General features: G+C 40.0%; 2 protein-coding genes across 3 annotated transcripts in view; both read right to left on the bottom strand.

The window, feature by feature from the left end:
* The window catches only part of si:dkeyp-9d4.3 (caskin-1), a 49,642-nt gene extending 37,255 nt beyond the window's left edge, over window positions 1-12,387 (bottom strand). Inside the window, exon 1 of one of the 2 annotated variants that reach the window (XM_037974945.1) lies at window positions 11,842-12,387. In XM_037974945.1, coding sequence (XP_037830873.1) covers window positions 11,842-11,935 — 94 coding nt within the window. In that variant the 5' untranslated portion in view covers window positions 11,936-12,387. The remainder of the gene's footprint in view (window positions 1-11,841) is intronic. The other variant, XM_017408082.3, reaches the window with a different exon arrangement.
* A 4,155-nt stretch (window positions 12,388-16,542) lies between these two features.
* LOC108250426 (suppressor of cytokine signaling 1) overlaps window positions 16,543-21,173 on the bottom strand; it is a 7,954-nt gene continuing 3,323 nt past the window's right edge. The window contains exons 3-4 of the mRNA XM_017440337.3: window positions 18,718-18,902; window positions 16,543-17,911 (exon numbers count right to left, since the gene is read on the bottom strand). Of these exons, the coding sequence (XP_017295826.1) occupies window positions 17,587-17,911; window positions 18,718-18,902 (510 nt within the window). The 3' untranslated portion in view covers window positions 16,543-17,586. The remainder of the gene's footprint in view (window positions 17,912-18,717; window positions 18,903-21,173) is intronic.

Below are 21,173 nucleotides of genomic sequence, written 5' to 3'. Positions count from 1 at the left end.
ACTTACCTGTTCCGGTTCCAGTCCACGACGGTCACGTGAGTGTCCTGTTCAGAGTCCCAGGTCCCGCTCCTGTCCAGTCCACAATAAAACTCTTAAAACTTCGTCGTTGTGCTGCGAGTTTGAATCCTGTCAAGTCCTGCCTTGTCATTTTTGGCTTTGCTTATACCACTATAAACGTTTGGGTGATACAGATCAGACGGAAACAGATGAACAACCTTATTAACAAAAATAAACAAAAATCCAAGGAAACAGCAGCTTGGAAAATTTGGCAGATTTGGCAAAGAGGAAATGGAAGCCGAGCAGAAAAAAAATGATGAGATGTTAGACAGGAAAGACTGAGGTGGTTTGGACATGTGCAGAGGAGGGACAGTGGATATATTGGTAGAAGGATGTTAGGAAAAAGACAAAGAGGAGACATATGGATGCAGTTAGAGGACATGCAGGACAGAGGACACAGAAGAGTTAGATGGAGGAGGACAACTCGCTGTGGAGAACCCTGAAAAAGGGAACAGCTGAAAGAAAATGTAGCAAATTATTTTGTGTTTCACGTTCAATGACTAGTTTGTTGATTTGAACAATAAATGTAATCAATATTTACATTTATTGTTCAAATCAACAATTAGTTGTTATTTGGTCAATTAAAGTTTACTTACATTTACTTGTTTTGTCTGAACAAAACCCCAAAATACAAGGATTATCAAACATAATCTGTGTACAAAGGTATGAATATATCAAACAAAATACATAACCACGCACATTTCTGAAATTATTTTTATTTCCAGCGTGCAGGAAAAGGCAGAAGATGTAAATTCTCTGTGTTTGCTGGAAAGGTCGTTGCCATATTTTTATCTGCTCATTATGTGTGATTTTTGCTTCAGTGCTTCTCTAGTTTGATTGTGTAATTACCGTATGCGTGATTATATAACATGAAAAAAACTAAAATTGATCATTAGGAGATGCTGGGAAAAAAATTACATCTAAGGAAAAGACAGAAAAAAATTTGCTTGCTTGTCTTTTTGCCTCTACTTTTTATTTATTTATTTGGTCAAACCCTCTTAATCCACTGGCCATAATCTGTAGCTGTTCTGTAATCTGCTGAAAAGCTTCTCCCTCTCCCTGCAGCCCGATCTGCTCCTCATCCCTTCATCCTGCTCTCACACTCTAATTTTCCCTGTAATTTGCTAAAGAGCGCGTGCTGATTGGTGGTTCTGCTGGTTCTGTTTACACTCTGCAGCTGACATAATTTTCCTATGTGTGTGTGTGTGTGTGTGCGTGTTAGAGAGGCTGGCTGCTCGAGCGCACGTTTAGGTTCCCCCCCGTATCTATGTTGGATTAAAAATAAGACCCAAACCATCCCCCCCTCCCCCAGCTGATGAATCTGTGCTGTCATCAGAGAACCACAGGGGCGAAGGAACCCCTGAAGTTTTCTGACAAGAATCCTACTCTTGTAGTTTTAACTGTTTCTGTAACAATCGGATGGTTCAGCAAGTGTTAAGTGTTTGTAGATGCTGTAGATTTTGCCAGATTTCTCAAGTAAAAGGCCAATATTGGAATCTCTACTGAGTTTTAAAAGTTAAAAAATCTCAATTTACAAATTAAACAGCAATAGTTAAGAAGCATGATTCAACGTGACAAACCTGTGTTTGTTAAATGTGTGAAACTTTAAGATTAAGGAACAATCTGAAGCTGGAGTTAAACAGGCTCTCAATCAGGGTTTGAGTGAAGTTTTATACTCAAGCAAAAAAAAAAGGATCAGAATCTGATTTCCTCAGAGCTTGTTTGAAAATGTGTCATGGTACAGACGAAGCATTTCTCAGAAGAAATAAGTAACAGAACCACTTCTGAAGAGGCTTGAATAATATATATTTTAAAAACTGTATTTTCTGGACTACAAGGCGCACTTGAAAGCCTTCAATTTTCTCAAAAAACAACAGTGTGGCTTATAATCCAGACCACCTTATATATGGAAGAAGTCGTAATGTTTTAGTACGACTTTGGTAAAGTCGCACCGCTCGCAGCATTAAGGCTCAGTTATAGTCGTGCAGGGCTCCGTGCAGTTACAAAAATGACAATGCGCCTGACATATGGTATTTAAAAACCATGAGAATTGGCCAATACTGATGAAAATGCTGTTCTGTCCACAGATGTACCTGTTGTTTATTGGCTTAGCAAAGCTCGGATGTAGCTGATGGAAACTGATCAATACGTCTACCTCAATATGTTCAATACGACATATCTGTGAGTGTTGACTGCAGGTGAACATCCTAAATAAGCAGGTAGTTTGAAATTAGAGTCAAATAATTTCATTTGGAAAAGAATAAGGTGAGAGTGAAGCTTGTGTTAATGTAAAGATTAGAAAGTCTGATTTCCATAACACCTGTGTGGAAATGTATCATTGTAGATTCCTCTGAATCTGAATTCTGAAAAGGGGGACCGAACCATTTTTAAAGAGACAAGACTGCAGTCCACTGAATAAAATCATTTAAGAACATCATTGCCCTCCCCAGCAGAACCTCTCGTGTTATGGATGTGTTAATAAGAAGGAAAGGCATCAGCAATAATCTTAGAATAACAACAGCTTCTGCTCATAAATCAGAGAAGGGTAATTTTGAAATAATTTAGAGTTTGTCACTTTCAAGAAAAGCGGAAAAATACTCAAAAAATTTCCCAACCAGTTCCCTCAAATTGTTCAATTCTCAGACAAATGTGGGCTGAACAAGTATGAGTCGTTAGGGAGGATTAGGAGAAAACATTTGCCTAAAAAGGACGTGGCAGCACAGCTTAGTTTTCTAAAGTTGCCTCCACACAAACCAGAAGTTCTGACAGAACTTCCTTTTAACAGGCAAGACCAAAGTGAAAGTGTTTAACTACAAATCACAGCGCCACTTTGATTAAAAACCAAACACAGCATATCAGCACAAACATCCCATACCATCTGTTAAGCACGGTAATAGAGGGGTGATGATCTGGGTGTGTTTTGAAGCCACAGGGCCATAAAGTCCTCAGAGTGATGAGGTTTTCTAAAGTTAAATATGAGGCTATCTATCCAGCAGTTGAAGCTACAGGCATACAATAGGACAATAAAACCAAAAAGAAAGCACATCTACAACACGATGGCTAAGAAGAAGATTAACGGGGTTCCTATAGTCCAGGTAGAGTCCAGATTTCAACCTGATTAAAATTCTATGGTGGGATCACTGCAAAAACAAACATCCACAAACCTGACTGGGTGAAGTATGGCGTAAATGGAGTTGTCTATGATTTCAGTACAGCAGTGAGATGAACTGATATGGTCATACAGCAGACAGATACTTCAAGTTATTGCAGCTAAATATAAATCTGAAAACTATTACATCATGACGTGATTTGCACAAACTGCTTCTGCATTTTGACTGAGGTTTGGTTAATATTGACTGTCGTGTTTTACTGTTTATCTAATTTTAAGCTCTAATACAGATCATACATTACTTATCGCTCATTAAGGGTGGACAATAATGTGACTGTTTGTTGGTCTGTTGTGTTAGTAAAATATTTTATGAACCAGGGAATGGACTTCAATGAAATGCTCAGAAAATAATCACTTGATGTACATCTAAAACTGTGGAGTTAACCCAATTCAAGATGGCTAACTCAATTTTTACAGGTACTGAGATAAACTTTGGTTTGGTTGTAGCTGAGAGTCATCCTCAACACATTTCCTGAGCACAAACAGAATCGTGCAAGATCTTTCTTTAAAACTTTGGCATGCAATATGCCGCCATCTTACGCCAATAAATGCTTTTTTTGTTTGTTTTTTTTTTAACAAATATGACCTCAGAACTGAAAGAAAATTAAACTTCTTTAAACCATGACTGGATATTTACTGCTGGCAAATGTGCCAAATTACAATTTGTTTTTAGTTTGCTAAAGAATACGCAGATGAGCCGAAAGCAGCTACTAAATTGTTCTGTGGAGGCAAAAAAGCAACCAAACAAACAACGCTGTGTTTGATTATTTTCCTGAAATATTAGAACAAATATAATAGTTGTCTTGTCTTTGTTCTGTTTATGTCAAGTTAAATTCATGCAGGAATTTAAAAGTATTCCTTATGCATAAAAAACATAAAAGTAGGACTAAATATCAAACTTTCAGATGCATCTTATCAAAGGAAGGTAGTAACCTGTCCTTCATCACTCAGTCTTTTTGATTTTTAGTCATTCAGAAGATTCTCTCACTTCATTCACATCTTCTGCCTGAGTTTATTAGTTGTTTCAAACTGTGACGTTAAATTAAAATCGTTTGATCATTTTATTCTCCTTCCCTGACATGTCCTTCTTGTTTTACTGCATCACAGTGATGTTTCTCTGTTGGTGTCCTTAGACCGGGGATCATATTCTTTTATCATAAAATTAGGCAGAACGCTGCAACCGAGCTGCAGTTACCACGGCAACCCCTCAACGTGCCATCCTCAGGCCGTCAATCACTTGGCAGGCACTGACATGATAATATAATCTCCGTCAAACTGTAACTATCGTTGTCCGATCTGGACTTTGTCAGACATGAAATCCGGTCCTTCGCTTTGAGCCTGAATCCACTCTGCGTTATCGGCGAGCACCAACAAGGTCGTAGCTCCTGGCTGGAAAAACTAACTGAGCACACTCCTAAAAGCTCAGGAGAGCTGAAGTGGAGGGTTTTCTCGTGGCTTCTCATTACCAGAAAGGCTGCAAAGTCCAGTTTCTGCCACCTCTAACCTTTCCTGCCATCATGCATTTAGAGTTTCAGTGTAAGAAGTCCAAATCAAACCAAACCGGTGACGTGTCTCCTCTCTGTCTGCTTCCACACTTCACCTACAGTACATGCAAGAGACCTGATTATGGGTCACAGACAATTAACTAAATGATTAAAGAGCTACAATCAGAAAATCAATAAGACAATCAAACTGCAAAAGTTGCATTTATTTACATTTATATTCTTAATTAAAGGCCACGCGTTCTTTGAAGACGTGCTTATCGCCCGCCGCCTTTAATGCCAGAGTTTAAGACTGAGATTATTGTGTTGGGAAATGATGCCGCTGTAGCCATTTTGGTCAAACTCTGAAATCAACATTATCTCATGCAATATTATGAGAAGTGTTACCTCTCAGAGTATGTGCTGTGAATAAGTCTCAGCTACTACCACGTCACGTTTTATCTCAACTGACCGACTTATAGTCATTTCAGTGTTGGCTAATATCTATTAGCTGTGGCAGCCATCATGAACGGAACTGACTTCAGCAGTTAATCAGATGTAGACGTACACCCAACGATGGCTTTCTGAAAAGTTTGTTAAAATCCGTCAAGAGGTTCATGAGATATTTTGCTAACAGAGAAACATGGTTGAGTCCAACACTTAATGCTAAACCTTTAAGCAAAGGTCTTGCACAATTAGCAGCACTCGGAGTGTGTGCTGTGAATGATTCTCAGCTACTACCACACTAAATTTTAACTGAACTATTACAAAAAGAGTCATGAGCCATTTTTGTGTTTGTAAGATCAGTTGGCAGTAGCAGCCATCTTGAAATGGCTCTAAAAATTAATCAGTTGTAGATGTACATCAATGGTTACTTTCTGTAGGATTAATTAAAAATCGTCCAATGGTGCATGAGTTGTTTTGGTAATCGCCCACCTTCGTCTTTTGGAGGCGGGCGACACGTACAATCGGGATGCTGTCCGACTGGTCCCGAATTCATTTTGCTGGATGATTAACCTGCCCCTACCCAATCAACCGGCGAGAATAAGAGCTATGTTTAGTGAGCAGAAGAGCGAGGAGTCCTGCAGCAGATTGTTTGGAGCCGACAGAGTCTTGATCTCAGCATCACAGAGTCAGTGTGGAGCCACACGAGGAGACAGATGACGCGGAGACAGACTGAATCCACCCAAGAGCTGTGGCAAGATCAGAGATGATAGAGCTGGGCTATATTTAACTCAGAACTGTGCTGGTGCTAAATCCATTTTGACCCGGGGATTTTAGAGCCAAGTTAATTTATGCTTGAGCGTCACATCGACACACAAAGCTAACACAACAATGACTGCGTTCCTGTTAGCCACTGCTCTTTTCCTGCTTTGACGGTTTAAACCGTCAGGTTTGCTTGGTAAAATGCCAGCATCAGACCCTTTTACTCCCAACCATTTATAGAGCATGAGCTGTGTAAAAAGATGGCTCCCTGATCACTGATAAAGAGCATTTCAGTTATTCACTACAAAATAAGAGATACAATTATGATAAGGGTGTTCACACATCATTTTAGATAAGAGTTATTTTTTAAAAAACATTAACAAATTGGTTAGAAATTTGCATTGTATAGTGCAGAGCCTTTTAAAATAGGTTTCTGTGGAAATGTTATGAACAAACATCATCTTCCCTGTTGCAGATAGGCAAGTTTATTTCTGACCAGATTAATGAGCTGATGGCCAGTTCAAGGAGGGCCAAGACCAAAGTGGACTGCTGTCATCTTAAAACAAATTTAATCTCAAAAATTTTATATCAGTTCACACAAATGCTATTTTATAAACCATTACGCTGTGATCAGTTTCACATTTCACAGTTCCTCTGGCAGAAATATTATAATATTACTGCTGGAAGTGCTGCAGCTGCTGCTATTTGCACTTGCAAATAACCATAAAGACGATGTAAATGAGCTTATAATGCAAAATAGAGAGCGATGTAAAGGATTATAAAAAAGGAATTTGATTTAACTTTCAGGGGTTTTTTTTAGATTGGGGATGTTTTGAGTCAATTTCAGTCTTGGCCCCACTGAAAGTATGTGTTAGCTCATCAATCCAGTCAGAATTATACTTTATTTTTCCCAAACTGAGGTTGTTCAAAGAGCTATCTACAACAGGTAAGATATTAAATGTTCACAACCTTTCCAAAGAACTCCAATTCAAAAAATTTCAACTCTTATTTAAGAGTGAATTTCACTCTCTCTTTGAATTGCTTCCCTGAAACGATAGAAAATTAAAGTTTGAGTCAAAAACTGATAAAAAATATTTTAAGATAAGTTGCTACAAGAAATACTACAAACCCACCATTAACAGAATCCATCAAAATTAAATGAATCTGACTCACAATTATTGTAATGCTGGAGCTGACTCCTCCGTGCCAATGAGCTGAATTTGTCTAAAATTATTGAAAATGCATCGGTGCAGTAAACTGTTTCACTTACGCGCTCGTTCATTACGTCGAACAAAGCCGTGGAAATTTCTTTGTCAGCAATACGTCTGAATACTGATGGGAGCACCAAATGACTGTTTTTGATGTTCGATTCGCCATTTCTTTTTATTTAAGCGCCGTCTAGTGAAAGCAATGCTGCCTAGCTGTTTAAATGACTGATCCTTCAAAAAAACAACCTGATTATAAAGATTTATGTCCTTAGGTGGAAGAAACGGCCTTCAGCTGAGGAGGAGCTCAAAAAGCACTGAGAGGCTTGACAACTTGTCACAGGATTCGCTGACAATTCAATCTTTATTCTAACAGCATTTAAATGATTTCTAGTTTTTAAATATATAACAGATTTAATATTAGTACAAAGCTTAAAAAATGAACTTTATTCATATTTCAGTGGAGTAAATTTGATTTATGAGACCTTGTTGACACATCAAGGCAGAGATTAGTCTTATTATGGACTCAAAAAATATATAATTTGTTTATTGTTATTGTTTAATATGAGACATTCACTCAAAGGTAAAACACACAACAACCAACTGTATTGGTTAAAGTAAAAAAAAGTTAAAAAAAAAATATATCCATCTGCAACACTTTGGCCTTTTTGATGTACATGGAAGAAGTAAAGTCTTAATTTAAAGGTTAAATGTAGCCAGACACACACTAAACATTTATTCTGCCAAACAGAATAATAAAACTAAAGAAAACAAAATGATATTGGCACTCTTTGAAGGAATGCATATCAAGCTTTGCTGTTCTTGGACAGAGTAAATATTTCACTAATAAATCAAGCAAAAACTGGAGGGGATTATTTTTATATATCCTGGTCAACAAACTAAAAATTGAGCAAAAAGCTTGTTTTTTTTTAAGCTGGTCACTGGTGTTTTTTTTTCTATAAAAACATGTTTGTTGTTGCTAATTAATGTTTTTTTAAAGTCACCTTGGGGCACATAACAGTGAAAATCAATATTTGTTTTCAGTGAGCCAAAATAAAATTAGCTTATTAAAAGTTTTTGCTCCTTGCCAAAGCTGGTCTATGAGGTAGAAGCATCACTCTGTGATTATTTTGCCATTCCCACATGTCAAACAGAGTGACTCTTCCTCTCTTTAGCACTTCACCTCCCATCAGTTTTAAGATTTCTCTGTCTGTTTCGTCTGTAGGTCGAATCGCCTTCGTGACTCTGAACGACTCTTCGTGTTTCACCGCTGTCATTAACTGGCGAGCGTCTGTCACATCAGGGTCAGGAGGGATCTGCTCAGACGACTGAATGATCTGTGCAGTTTTGTTTTAAGACTTTAAATACACTGGGGAACAAACAGCTGTTATTGATCAATGTTTTGAATTTAAAAAGAAAAAAACTGTCTTCTTTCTAAAACAAAGCCAACTTTCTTTAATCATAGGTGGTGCATACTGGAAATACAGTACCTGCCAATTTTATCTAACAATAACAGTATTTTTTTCAATGTCAGATAACACTGCCTGACAGTTAAATGAAGTGGTTAGCTGCTATGATTTATGGTTAGTTTATTTTGTAACAAAAGGTGTTTAATAAAAGATAAACACAAGTAAATTACCTGACTGGGTGGCTTTGATTACAGTAATAAAATGGTTTCAGTTTTTATCAAAAAGCTACATGACTGCGTTGTGAAGCAGTAAATGTAAATGACTTTCTTTTTACTTTTATCTTTTTTTTTCAAGATTTTGCAAGTGTCCTGCACGTTTGTGTCTCCTACTCCTGTTGGCAGATGTGTAATGCTTATGACTTTAAATCACAACACTTTAAAAAGATAGTTTAGGGTTGATAAATGGAGTTGTTTTGAGTAGTTATCGGTTGTCAGTGTCTTACCTGCAATAGGCTAATACAGCCGTCAGAGCAATCTCAGTTTAAAGAACCTGTAATTAAGCTAACAGCTAATCAGAGCAGGGCTCATTTACAATCAATGTTCCAACATCTGATACAACTTAAACCTTCATAGGAACATGAGCAAATGCTATTTTTTGTATTTTTACACCTCATTGCTTTCACGTTAAGCAGTTTACATCGTCACCAGTTTCCAAACCTAACAAAGATGGGGGGGATTTGCTCCTAAACAGGCCCTGCTCTGAGCAGCAGTGAGCTCGACTCTCCCATAAGAGTTTCTCCTGGATTCTCCAAACTGAGACCGATCTGCCTGCTACTTCCTTCAGGTAAAACACTGATCACTCGTAACTACTCAACGCCACCAAACTTCAAAAGAATCAAACTACGACAAGTTAGCTAAATAAATGTTCATAACCTAATGCTGCAAATGGGAGGATCTGGTTTGTTGGGTCTTCTTACTGGGTCGTTGTGATGCATTTTTTGTTTCCTTAATGAATGACAAATTTCTACTAATGTGACATCCATGCTTCAATTTTACAACTGTTAAACAAAGCTGGCCTGGCTGCTTCACCTCTGTTTCAGTTTTTAAGCTTGGCTAAAGTGAATAGCTTCTGTCTGCAGCAAATATACTGTGCAAAGATTTTAACTCATCTGTAACTGCCTCCAAGGAGCCAGACTCTCTTGTAATCTTTTAAAGCGGTCTTAATCAGTAATTCTTCAGGTTTTATTTAAACTCGTTTTTTAGACTTTGGACGCTTTTTCACTTGTTTTTTGTTTAGTCTTGTACCTGACCATGATAGCATTACTGCGCCGAGTGAGCAGAGCAGGAGGAGGACAAACGAAGTATCATGCCTGAAAAAAATAAAAAAAGAAAATCTACATTGTACAGCTGATCATCAAACAGTCCTAACTTTGGTATTTTTCAAATTCAACCAAAGAAATGGGAACAAATTGTGTCTTTGTGACATGCTTTTGGTACCAAAGCACCTTAAAGTTCATCCATTCATTTTCTTTACCCGCTTTTTTCTCTCTGGGTCACGGGAAGCTGGTGCCCATCTCCAGTAGCTACTTTTTGAGAGGCGGGGGACACCCTGGACAGGTCGCAAGTCCATTACGGGGATGCGTGAAGACAATCAAGATAAACAACCATTCACATGCTCACTCACACCTAGAAGCAATTTAGAATTTGAGTAAAAATCTCTTTTTTAAAATAGTTTTTTGGCTAAGTTGTTCATTACGTGGACACAAACCACTGGTTCATCTGTTGAGTTAAGGAGCTTTTTTTTAATGCCTGAAAGATTCCCAGGTCAGAGTTAGGTGGCCCAAAGTCCAAAGAAAACCTTCAAAAAGCCTCTTTAGAAGATCATAAATAAATTTGTCTGCTTTAAAAAAGAGAAATATAGAGAAATGAGGGACTCAAGACTTCACACATTACTGTAACTGTACAGATATTTTACTGCCAAGAAAATGTGTAAACACGTTCCCCCAATGTTTAATGTTTCCTTTTTCTCCATTCTCTCCGAGATGTAAAATGGTGCCAGCCTTCCAGTTCCACAGTAACCATGACAGGCTGTGAAGTTAAATGGTCTCACTTGCCCTTGTGCCCACCTCAGTTCCTTTAATCCCCAACATCAATTTGTGCCATTTGACAGCACAAACAACCACGACGACGCCCCTGCCCCCCCTAACCTGCCACACTGGTGCTCTGAACTTCATTAGCATTCTATTAATAATACAAACACAGCGAGGCACATGACTAACACCCGACGTGTGAAGTGTGTGTGTTTCTGTGCAAAGAGTGTGTCTGCGAAGGCAACAATCCTCCAGCAGGGAAACCTGGCTTACTGTTTAATTATTCAAACATAAACCTGGATTCAAACACACACTGTTTCTTCACCTCCCTGCATCCATATCTCAGTGTTTCACTCCTTCTGTCCTGCACCCTCACTCACACACCAGCCCTCCTCCTCGTCCTCGTCTCCCTCATCCTCCAACCCACGGTTACCCCCTCCATTCTCTTTGTCAGTGTGCAGCGGCCCTGAGCCCTCACAGCTGATCCGTTCTGGCATCTGAGGAGAGGCATTTTTCTTTTCTGTGGCACCGCTGCGATGTTCGGAGACAAACACGCGCACACGATCGGACCCGAGTGAGAGGAGCGGACAGGAGGAGAGAGGGTGGCGAGGATGAGAGGGAAGTGGGTGACAGCAGAGGGGATGGGATCGAGAGAGAGAAACGGGAGAGGAGGAGAGCAGTTTCAAGGCTGTAATTGAAATCTAATTATCACCTCGAGTCCCAGCTGAATCCACGCTGGGCTCCAGCATGACACACGTGCGTGAGCGAAAATGTCTGCACGTGTACGACCATCACATTATTACCACTAACATCTGGAGTCTTCACACACCAATAATCCCTCCCTCTGTCCCAGAGCAGAGCAGGACCTCGGTGTGTGTGTAGCTACTTCTACACATCATCATCATCATCATCCCTACTGTATGAAAACACACACAGATTGTATTTTCTGTGCGTTCATGCACACAGAAATGCACGGCAGGGGGAGTCGGGGTGACAAGCATTCCTAATTTCTAATTACACCCTGATGACTGCTCTCACACAAGTGCAACGTCATCATTATCTCAACGTCAAAAAACACACACAGGCGAACACACACACACACACACACACATTCACTGGACCATTTAGGTTAAATGGCATCACATTAGATTTAGCTTGTACTGTCCTGACCTGGAAATGATGGGTTGTGTGTGTGTGTGTTAGAGGCAGCAGGATGGATACTAACTGGCTTTTCCTGGCCGTGGTCTCTGTAGAAGCCGCTGCGCTGTCAGCAGGTCCTCGGTCTTCACGGCCTGGAGCAGCTCCTGGTCCTTCCCCATGTCCCCTCCGACCCACCCCGGTCCACTCGGTCCAGCTCTCTTCCTCTCAGCGCCCCTCTCTCCTATGTTAATCCGCCGCTACATCCTGCCGCCGCTCCCGGCCTCCCGCTGGAGCTGACGCGCGGAGGGAGGGAGAGGGGAGAGGAGAGGGGAGGGATGGGATGGGATGGATGCTCCCCGGGACTGGGACACTGCGATTCGGCCACGAGTCCAGCGCAGGTCCCCGGCGTCCACCTCCACACCGACCCGTCCACACACACAGTCTGACCGAACCGTCCGGACCGGACTGGATGCTCTCTGCCGGCGCAGGAACACTCGCGACAGAATCCACGGATTCTACCCGCGTGACGATTTCACCGGGTCTACGTGCGTCCGTGCGTGAAAACGGTGGCGCTCGAGCGCCCCTCATGTACGGTGGGTCAAACCCCGCACCATTAAAATCCCACGAGCCCTCCTTTCCTCTCTGGCCTCAAGCCGCTGGTGAGTTTTTTTTTATTTTTTATTTTATTTTTTTCTGGACGTGTCGCCGACGTCGCCCCCGCGGCGCTGGAGCAGCTCTCGCGCGCGCGCATTCGCACTGGGCACCACGCACGCACAAACAGCCACGGTTTGTTTGTGACGTTACATAAGCAAGGGACATTTCAGCGCGTGGCCAGGCCGGTATGCTTGACCCCAGTCTTCGCGCGTGAGGGTGCACAGGTCACGAGAGGCAGTTACTGTAACGACGTCCCCAATAAGTCACGCGCTACTGAAGCACTTTCTGAGCGCGAGACGGTTCACGGGGCAATATTGTAGAAAGAAATATATCATTTAGAATAATAAATAGTTTATTAGCAGGTCACATTAAAGTTCAGAGGAAATCCGTGGATAAGTTATGAATTAATTACTTAGGCTACCTGTTGTTGCTACATCATCACTTTGAAGAGATAGTTTAAAGAGATGGTCTCTTGGGTTTGTTAAGTGATGTTTTGTCAAAAATGTATCAGTATTTAGTACTTTAGTATCAATATTTAGTCACAGGACACGAGTTTGAAGAAAAAAAGAGCAAAAGTCTTCCTACAGGTGAGGCTAACGGCTCGCCAAACCACTAGCTTTTATATCGTTTTTTCAGGCCTAATATGAAAACATTTCGGTCTCAAAATGTCATACGGGTATTAAAGAACGCTGCATTAGCTAATACTAAACCTGTGCACTTTTGCATGACACCGTTTGTTTAATTTGTCGCTGTTTTCTCACTGGTACGCGTTCGTGTAAACACACCGATGTCGCTCTAGCTAACAGTCCTGCCGCTGCCGGTGTATGTATCACTCCGCCACACTGGTTCGAGTAGTGTTGGACTGACCGGACTCGTTGATCAGTCGGACTGATACATTAAGCACCTTCAGGAGACCCACGTTTGAGTTGTGACTCTGCGTTGATCGGTTTATTAAACAGTGAAAAACTAAACAAACTGCGTCATGCAAAAGTGTAGAGGTTTAATAATAAGTGATAAAGAGTTATCTTACACCTGCATTTTTGAGAAAAAGTTGTTTTATGAGCCTGAAAAACAATATAAAAGTAGCCCCAGTTTAGCAAGCTATTAGCATTAGGTTAGCCTGGAGGGAGATGTTTTCCCTTTTCCTTATACTCTGTATTATGCGACTGATGTCACCATAAATACAAGATTAATGGCACTTAAATGTTGATAATTATGGGACAGTTTCAATAACCATCAGACTTTAATTCTGACCTGACTGGGGAGGAACTAATGGCTAGTCCAATTTGACCCAGGAGCAAAGTTGTTTCAGTATCTAAACAGCCCAAACCTGAAATACCAGTTTATTTGAACGCTATTTTATAAACTTTTACATCACGGACATTTCACATTTGTTCACCTACAATTCAATTTGCAGGTGTAAATGGGCAGCAGCAGCTAGCTGTAGCACTTGTGGCAGGAACATCAATATTTCTGCAGAATAACTGTTTCCTCCAACATAAAATTGAACCAAAGTGACTCAGCTGTACAAAAAAAAAAAACCCACAAGAACTGAAGTTCAGAAATACGGTAGCAGCAGCCCTGGACTGATGAGTCAAATCCTGAAATACTTAACTGTGGCAGGAAGCTGTTTATTTGCCAAAGGGCTGAAACGTGGTACAATAATGCCTGCAGGCAATAGTGAAGCATGGTGGAGGTTCCTTGCAATTTTAGGGCTGAATTTCTGCAAACTGACATAGGGAATTCGTCTGGATTCTTTTTTATTAGTAATATTTGCCAACACGTTCACACCTGCCTAAAATGTTTGCGCAGGACTAAAATTCTTTAAGGGCCTCTTTATGATTAAAGTCATAAAATATAAGCCTACCATTCCTTGAGGGAATGTATATCACCTGTTTCCTTTCATGAGAGAGTTTTAAACATTCATCCTCTTATGTGGATAAAAGACAGATGCAATGATGCTCAATCTCATGCCAGATCAGGAGATCTGTTAGCATATTGTTACATGTAAATGTACAGTACACTGAATGATTATTTTTTGAGAGTTTCAATACCATTTGTCCAGTGGTTCATGAGAAATTTAGCTAACAGATAGGTTTGACTCCAATATTTAAAGGATTTTAGCTCAGTATCTGTAAAATTGACTGAGCTACAGCCATTTGTGTGTGTGTCTGTGTGTGTGTGTTTTAAGAGCAGTTACCTGTGGCAGCCATTTTGAATTGGACTGACTCCAAAGATTATTCAGGTGTAGAGGTAAAAACATGATCACCCTTAGCCGTGGGTGTTGAATACATATGTTGCTAAAAGGTGTTTTACAAGTTCGCTCAAAGTGTCACAGTTGGTGTCACATTAACATGCGTAACGTTAATGAGACAGAAACAAACTGAGGACTAGAAAACTCTGTGTGTTTGTGTGTGTGTTTCCATGGCGCAGTGCTAATTTAGTGTAAAGGGGTCACTGACAGTCAGATTTAGAACAGGAAGTGGAACAGATGACAGTAAAAACTTGAATTGAAATGATGTACAAGTCGTACTCTGCGTACTGACACAGTGAAGGATGGTTGTTATAAGAGGCAGACATGTTTTCAGTAACTGTAACTTAAAGGGACAGTCTGGTCCTTTTTTTGGTCAGGATCTGGATTTTTTCTGAAAGTGTTTTTTTTTCTTGTCCTTGTGATCAAGTTTCTGTGTTTTGTTACTCTCGTGTCCCTTGTGTTTTTATTGTGATGTTTTCCTTGTTTGGTATTTCTCTCGGTGCATTTAGTCTTTGCTCCCCTCGCCCATCCACACATGCTCCCCGTTCACCTGTCCCAGCCCCCAGACCTTACAGTCTTTGTGTTTCCACTCAGTCCTCAGTAGAGCATGTAGATGCCACGTCCGGTTTGCCCTCCTGATCCCTGTTTGACCTCTTCCCCAGTTGTGTAGCTTGCTGTTTTCTGCCTTATACGCATCTAGGTTATTTTTAACTCAGCGTGTGGTTTGCATTCCTGGGCTCATCCTCCTTCCAGCCGTGACACTTTTAAAGTGATGTTCTGTCAAATAATTATCAATATTTATTACCGTATCAGACTATGAGGAAAAGAGTAAAAGTCTCTGTCCAGGCTAGGCTGATGGCCAGTTAATTTAGGGCCTGTTGTTTATCGTTTCTCAGGCTTATAAAACAACTCGTTCTCAAACATGACATGCCGTCGTGAAAGAACGCTACATTAACTAGCATTAAAACCCTACGGTCTTCAGCGGCACAGTTTGTTTAGTTTACTCAACTCTCTGACAGACGGATACATTCAGCAACCTCAGTTTATATTGGATTGTTGGCAGCATGTCAAGATTTAAAAAAAAAAAATGTATTGGCCTCAGACCAGAGATGCACAAATCAAGTCTGGAGTAATTATTACACCTAAAGGCTTAGCATTCCTTTGGCATGTCACCGGCTGTCTTTCATCCTGAAGTTTTAAACTAAGAAACATTTTCGCGACCTCACATGTCGAGTATGTGCTGTGAGTGACTCTCAGCTGCTTCTTACTCATCAAATCTGAGCTCAGTGTCGGCAAAACTGACAATTTTTTTTTGTGTGTCGGCTGATGTTGATCAGCTGTGGCGGCCATCTTGAATTGGGCTGACTCCAAAAGTGAATCGGTTGTAGACGTCCATCCAGCGATTACCTTCAAGGAGTTTCATTAAAACCTGTCTAGTGCTTCATAAAACACACACACACATGGCCCCTTTTGGTGGCGGGTGATAATTACTGTACATCTAATGTTCAGAAACGAGCAACTAATCTTGTTGAAAAAAGACGGAACATTACATAGAAATGTCAAAAAGATCCTAGTTCTCACTTTAGTTACTAACTCCTTCTTTACTAAGTAGAGTTTATTCAAGTATTGTCATCAGTAACTAGTTCCTGTTTCTGGACGTACAGATTTTGTGAGAAATTAGTGAGAGATCTACGGTGGAAGTGGAAGCATTACAGACAGATGCTCTCACATCTACAGAACTAAATCCATCCTGACCAGAAATAAAACGGGGAAGTATTCACATCATCTCGAATGATCCACTTCACAACCAGGGGATTTCGACGCTGACCGGCTGCACCCTTTAGGCCGTCAGTAAAAATAAAACTTTAAGTGTGCTGCTCCTTTTGCAAGTGAAATATTTATTTGACACGAACAGGCGTTTTGAAAAACAAGAACAAGACACGAAACAGGCAGCACTTAGGGCCTAAAGCTGTAACTGACAAAAAACGATTTCAAGTGATGGCGAGCTGCAGATCAGATTTTAAAAAATGGCACAAATCACAAAATTTGGTCAAATCCCTACGAACTTGTTTTTTAAGGCAAACCTCCATTAAATATTTAACAGCTGCAGGTTGGCAGTGTCTGACCACACTTTAAATACACACAAAATACAACAAAACACAACAATTTATTGATAAAATTTCAAAATTTAACTGAGAAACAATCCTGAAACAAACACATAGTCATGCTCTTGCCATAGTCCAATTCAAATGTTTTGGGTTTTTTTTGTGATGAGAAGATTAGTAATATAAAAGGATTCTGCTGCTACAGGTGTTTTGTTTTGGTACAGTACAGGAAATACTCCAAAGCTGCACAATGCTTACTCTTGAACATCTTTTTTTTCCCCCACGTGGTCTTAAAAAAGTACCCTAAAATAAATAGATCATCTATTATAACCAGTTCATGAACCATGTGTTGAAAATGTACCAGTAACTGAACTTGGAATATTACAGTTTTAAACAAAAATAATAAAATGTGTTTACGGTTCTTTCTTTTTTCCTGGTTTAGTTCAGTTTTGTTTTGTGTGTGTGCGTGTGTGCGCTCTGTACAACATTCAATTGTGATCAGTGCAAAAATAACCAAACAAAACAAAATACACAGTTTGCAGATGAAATACTCACAAGCTGCAAGTTTCTGATACATGGTATTATAGAAAAATATGTTTACTGTAAAACACAAACATATATTTTTTATCTTATTACAACAAAGGTTACTGCGTCCACAGGTGTGTCCAAATGAGTTTCTCTACTTTGATACACCTGATTTGAGTGAGTGATTACCAGGTTTCTGCAGCACTTGAAGGCCTGCTGAAGGGCAGAGACACGCCTAAAACAAGCAGGACAGTGGCCCTCCAGGACCAGGGCAGGACAGGACACCTCTGGCCTATATACTGTGAGGGTACGCACAGACGTAGGCTTTGAGTTGAGTGCTAAATCCGGGCAAGGTGCTTATCTGTTCCGCTCCGTAGGTGCGCACAAACGCTCTCCTGCACAGCTGCTTCAGGTGCTCTGGGCGCTGCCGGCGATACGGCTCCGTCAGCTTGCAGGAGGAGCTGGTGTAAAAGGTGAGCAGGGCGAAGAGCGAGGCAAAAGTCCTGTGGCTGCCGTACAGGCTGAAGAGCAGGTCGTTCAGCTGGACACGGACGCTCGTCGGGCCGTCTTCGCTTTGATAGCTCAGAGTGAAGAAGACGTCCGGCTGACCGCTGTCCCTGCAAGAGGAGCACAGCAGCATGCAGTCACTTTCTGCACCTTACTTTCAGCGCTTCACCTTCGGCTGTAGACGGTAGCACACAGAAGAAAGGCTATAACTCAGCCAGTTTTGCAGGTATTGCGCTAAAACTCGATGTGGTAGTTGCTGAGAGTCATCCTCAACACATACTCAGAGCACTAACAGATCAGGCAAGAACTGTTTGTAAAACTTTACCATTAACTATTAGAGTCCACTCTGTCCGTTTTCAAAAACTTCATGAACCACTGGACAGATTTTGGATTGATTCACTTTTAGAGTCAACCCGATTTAAGATGGCCGCCACAGCTAACTGACATTAGCAACCCCAAAAATGGCTTTAACTCAGCCAATTTTACAGATATTGAGCTAAAATGTAGTGTGGATGCTGAGAGTCGTTCACACAACGCACTCTGACATCTATCACATGAGGTCACGCATAACATCTTCCCTTTCTCATCATAACATGGTTTCAGTCTAAAACGCTGACATGAAAGACGGCAGATAATACTCCTGAATGATAATACTGACATATGCTTGTCAACAAAAGAAACAAACAGACTAAAGTCTGTCAAATATGAGCAAATATGCCAACAAAAACACCAAGAAGAACTTACTGAAAACTATCAAACTAAGTGTTTTGACAAAGTTATTCTAAGAAAGGAGTGAAATTCTTGAGACGAAATGATTTAAAATAAGAATAACGAAAGAGCAAGAGTCAAGCAGAAAATTTTGTGGGTTTGCTGTTTAAAAAGAAAGGTCAGAAAGTGAAACGAGCTGTAGTGTTACCTGAGGAGAAAGGTTCCCAGCCGTGTGTGCGAGAGTATTTCATGTGCTTCCTCCATGGTCATTGGTCCCCAGTAATAGCCGCTGTGTTGGAGCTGCTGGTAGGTGTGCTTCATCAGATGATATTCTGCTTTGCTGCTGAACGGATGGAGGTGCGTGGGCCAGCTGTTGGCGTTGGCTCCGGTCAGCTGCGGCGGGGAAACAGTCAGTTACCGCGGGCTCGCGACGCAAACTTCATTTAAACTCATGACTCAAACCGTTCTCTGTCAGCAGCAACAAATCCAGAGGCTGGTGGTAAATAACTCCCATTCAAAATAAAAATACAGAGAATTTTATTTAATTTTTTTGGTTTTTAAACCAGCAATCGTTCGTGACAAGTGTTTTTCTTAACAGTGCTCTTCCCAGTTGAGGCTCTTTTTGTTGACACAACACGTACCCCCCACCCCCTCTCCTGAAAGCACATAATTAAAAAGAAACAACTTGAAGCATCCCAGGGTCTTTCTGCCACTGTAGTTTTATTTTGAAAGGACTATCAAGTGAAGCTTTACATTTCCTCAACTTCCACGTTGATCCACAGGACCGGTGAAAACGAAGGACTACAGACCCTCCCGGCTAACAGAGTTAGCAGCAAAATCATAAGAAACCATAAAGCAGCAGCTGAGGTTAAACCTGCTTATAAACACTTTGCTGTTGTGTTGACACTCGGCCTGTATGAGAGCATGATGAAATAAGGATGATATTTTGCTGACAAACACAGAAACACACACACATGTTTGCATTTGAATCAATAAAGGTGAATTCTTATCTCACCGTCAGCTCAGAACAGATCCCTGCTGTTTCGTGTTATATTTCTCATTTTAAAACCTTTGGTCAATTCAGTTTGATATTTTAATTTGAATGTTTTAGATGCATGCGATCCTTGAAAGACGACAGCAAACCTGCAGCTTGTGTCGATTTTTATTCGTAATCAGTTTGATGTAAAATGCTTTTTCACTTCATCTTTCTTTTCACCCTTTTCTTCTTCTTCTGTTTGTTTTTGTTACTCTAAAGTTGTTGTTTTTTAAATTATTATTATTTGTGGCATTTCCCCACACAAACTGCACACAGGAATGCTGCAACAACTTCCCAGAATCTAACAAACCAGAAAAACCTCAGTGATATCTCTCAAACATGACTTCTACTTTCACTTTCCCAAACTTTAAACTTCTGACTTTAGTTTGATTTCTCTCCGACCTCCTTCGGATTTTATGGTTTCTTCTCAGTCGCTTTGCTGTTGACAGTAAAGTAATGATATCAACAACAGGACTCTGAACAGTGTTAAAACTCTGTACCATAAACGTGTGGAGTAATGGCTCCGTGTTTAGGTTCAAGGTCCGGATAAATGTCAATGAAACTTCCAAACAAAGACGCTTTCACCACAACCCAACAAATCTGGACCCAAAATAAAAACAACTTATTGGCACGGGTTAGATTCTTTTCAGTATAAATGCATATTTTAATATTTAGTAGTAGTAGTAGTAGTATGTAGTAGTGTAAAGCCTACTTTTATGATAGTATACTGTACATTTTAAAAGCATTACTACAAAGTAACTATTGTTCATAGAGATTTTAAATATTATTATGTAACATCTCATTCACAATGTAATAAAATCTTGTTTTTTATTGATGTTAACAAATATAGTTTCAAAATATTTAAAAAAAACACTGAATGTGTACATAATAGGTGTATTTGCGCTTTAAAAATCTCCCTTTTTGTTTATTTTTTCTTACATTATGGTTAAATAAAATATTTTTTAAATATTTCTTGAAATAAATTTATATTTTATTGGACAGGTTTAGCTCATTTGCATATTTAGATAAGTGATTAAATGCATTTAAACCAGATCGGGTTATGATATCTTTATTTTTTTCTTTTATTTATTGTTTTTATAACTATTCTTTTGCTCATTTGTTGAGTTTTTATTGGTGTGTCGTTTCACAGCAGATCATCCATACTTTTCGAGATGGCAGCCACAGCTGATCGATCTCAGCAAACAACCATGGCTATGCTTTTAGTTTTTATTGAGCTCTTAAATAAGCGTGACTTAACTAACTGCTAAAACCTTTTATATTAATAACAGATGCGTGACTTAAAGTAAAGCAGACAATGAATCAGACATCCTCTTTAGCAGCTGAAATGAACACCAGCAGTCCTGCTTGGACAATAGTATTTATATTACTCAAGAGGAAGCTTTTCTACAAAAAAAAAAAAGGGTTGTTTTACTTGAAAGATGTTTTGTTCCAGCTACTTTTAGTTTCACTTCTAACGCTGGTTTATTGCTTGCCAAGCAGTTCTGCCAGTAATAAATTACATCCTGGCGCTTGATTGCTTTCTTTTTCAAACTTGTGCAATCTATCCTGTGTTAACAACAATAAAAGAATAACAGAATAAACCCCACAACCCCCCCACCCCCCACCCC

Source organism: Kryptolebias marmoratus, linkage group LG3 (genome assembly GCF_001649575.2).
Source record: "Kryptolebias marmoratus isolate JLee-2015 linkage group LG3, ASM164957v2, whole genome shotgun sequence".
NCBI lineage: Eukaryota > Metazoa > Chordata > Actinopteri > Cyprinodontiformes > Rivulidae > Kryptolebias > Kryptolebias marmoratus.
The sequence above is the reverse complement of the archived record's forward strand: the minus strand, read 5'-3'. Positions and strand labels throughout refer to the sequence as shown.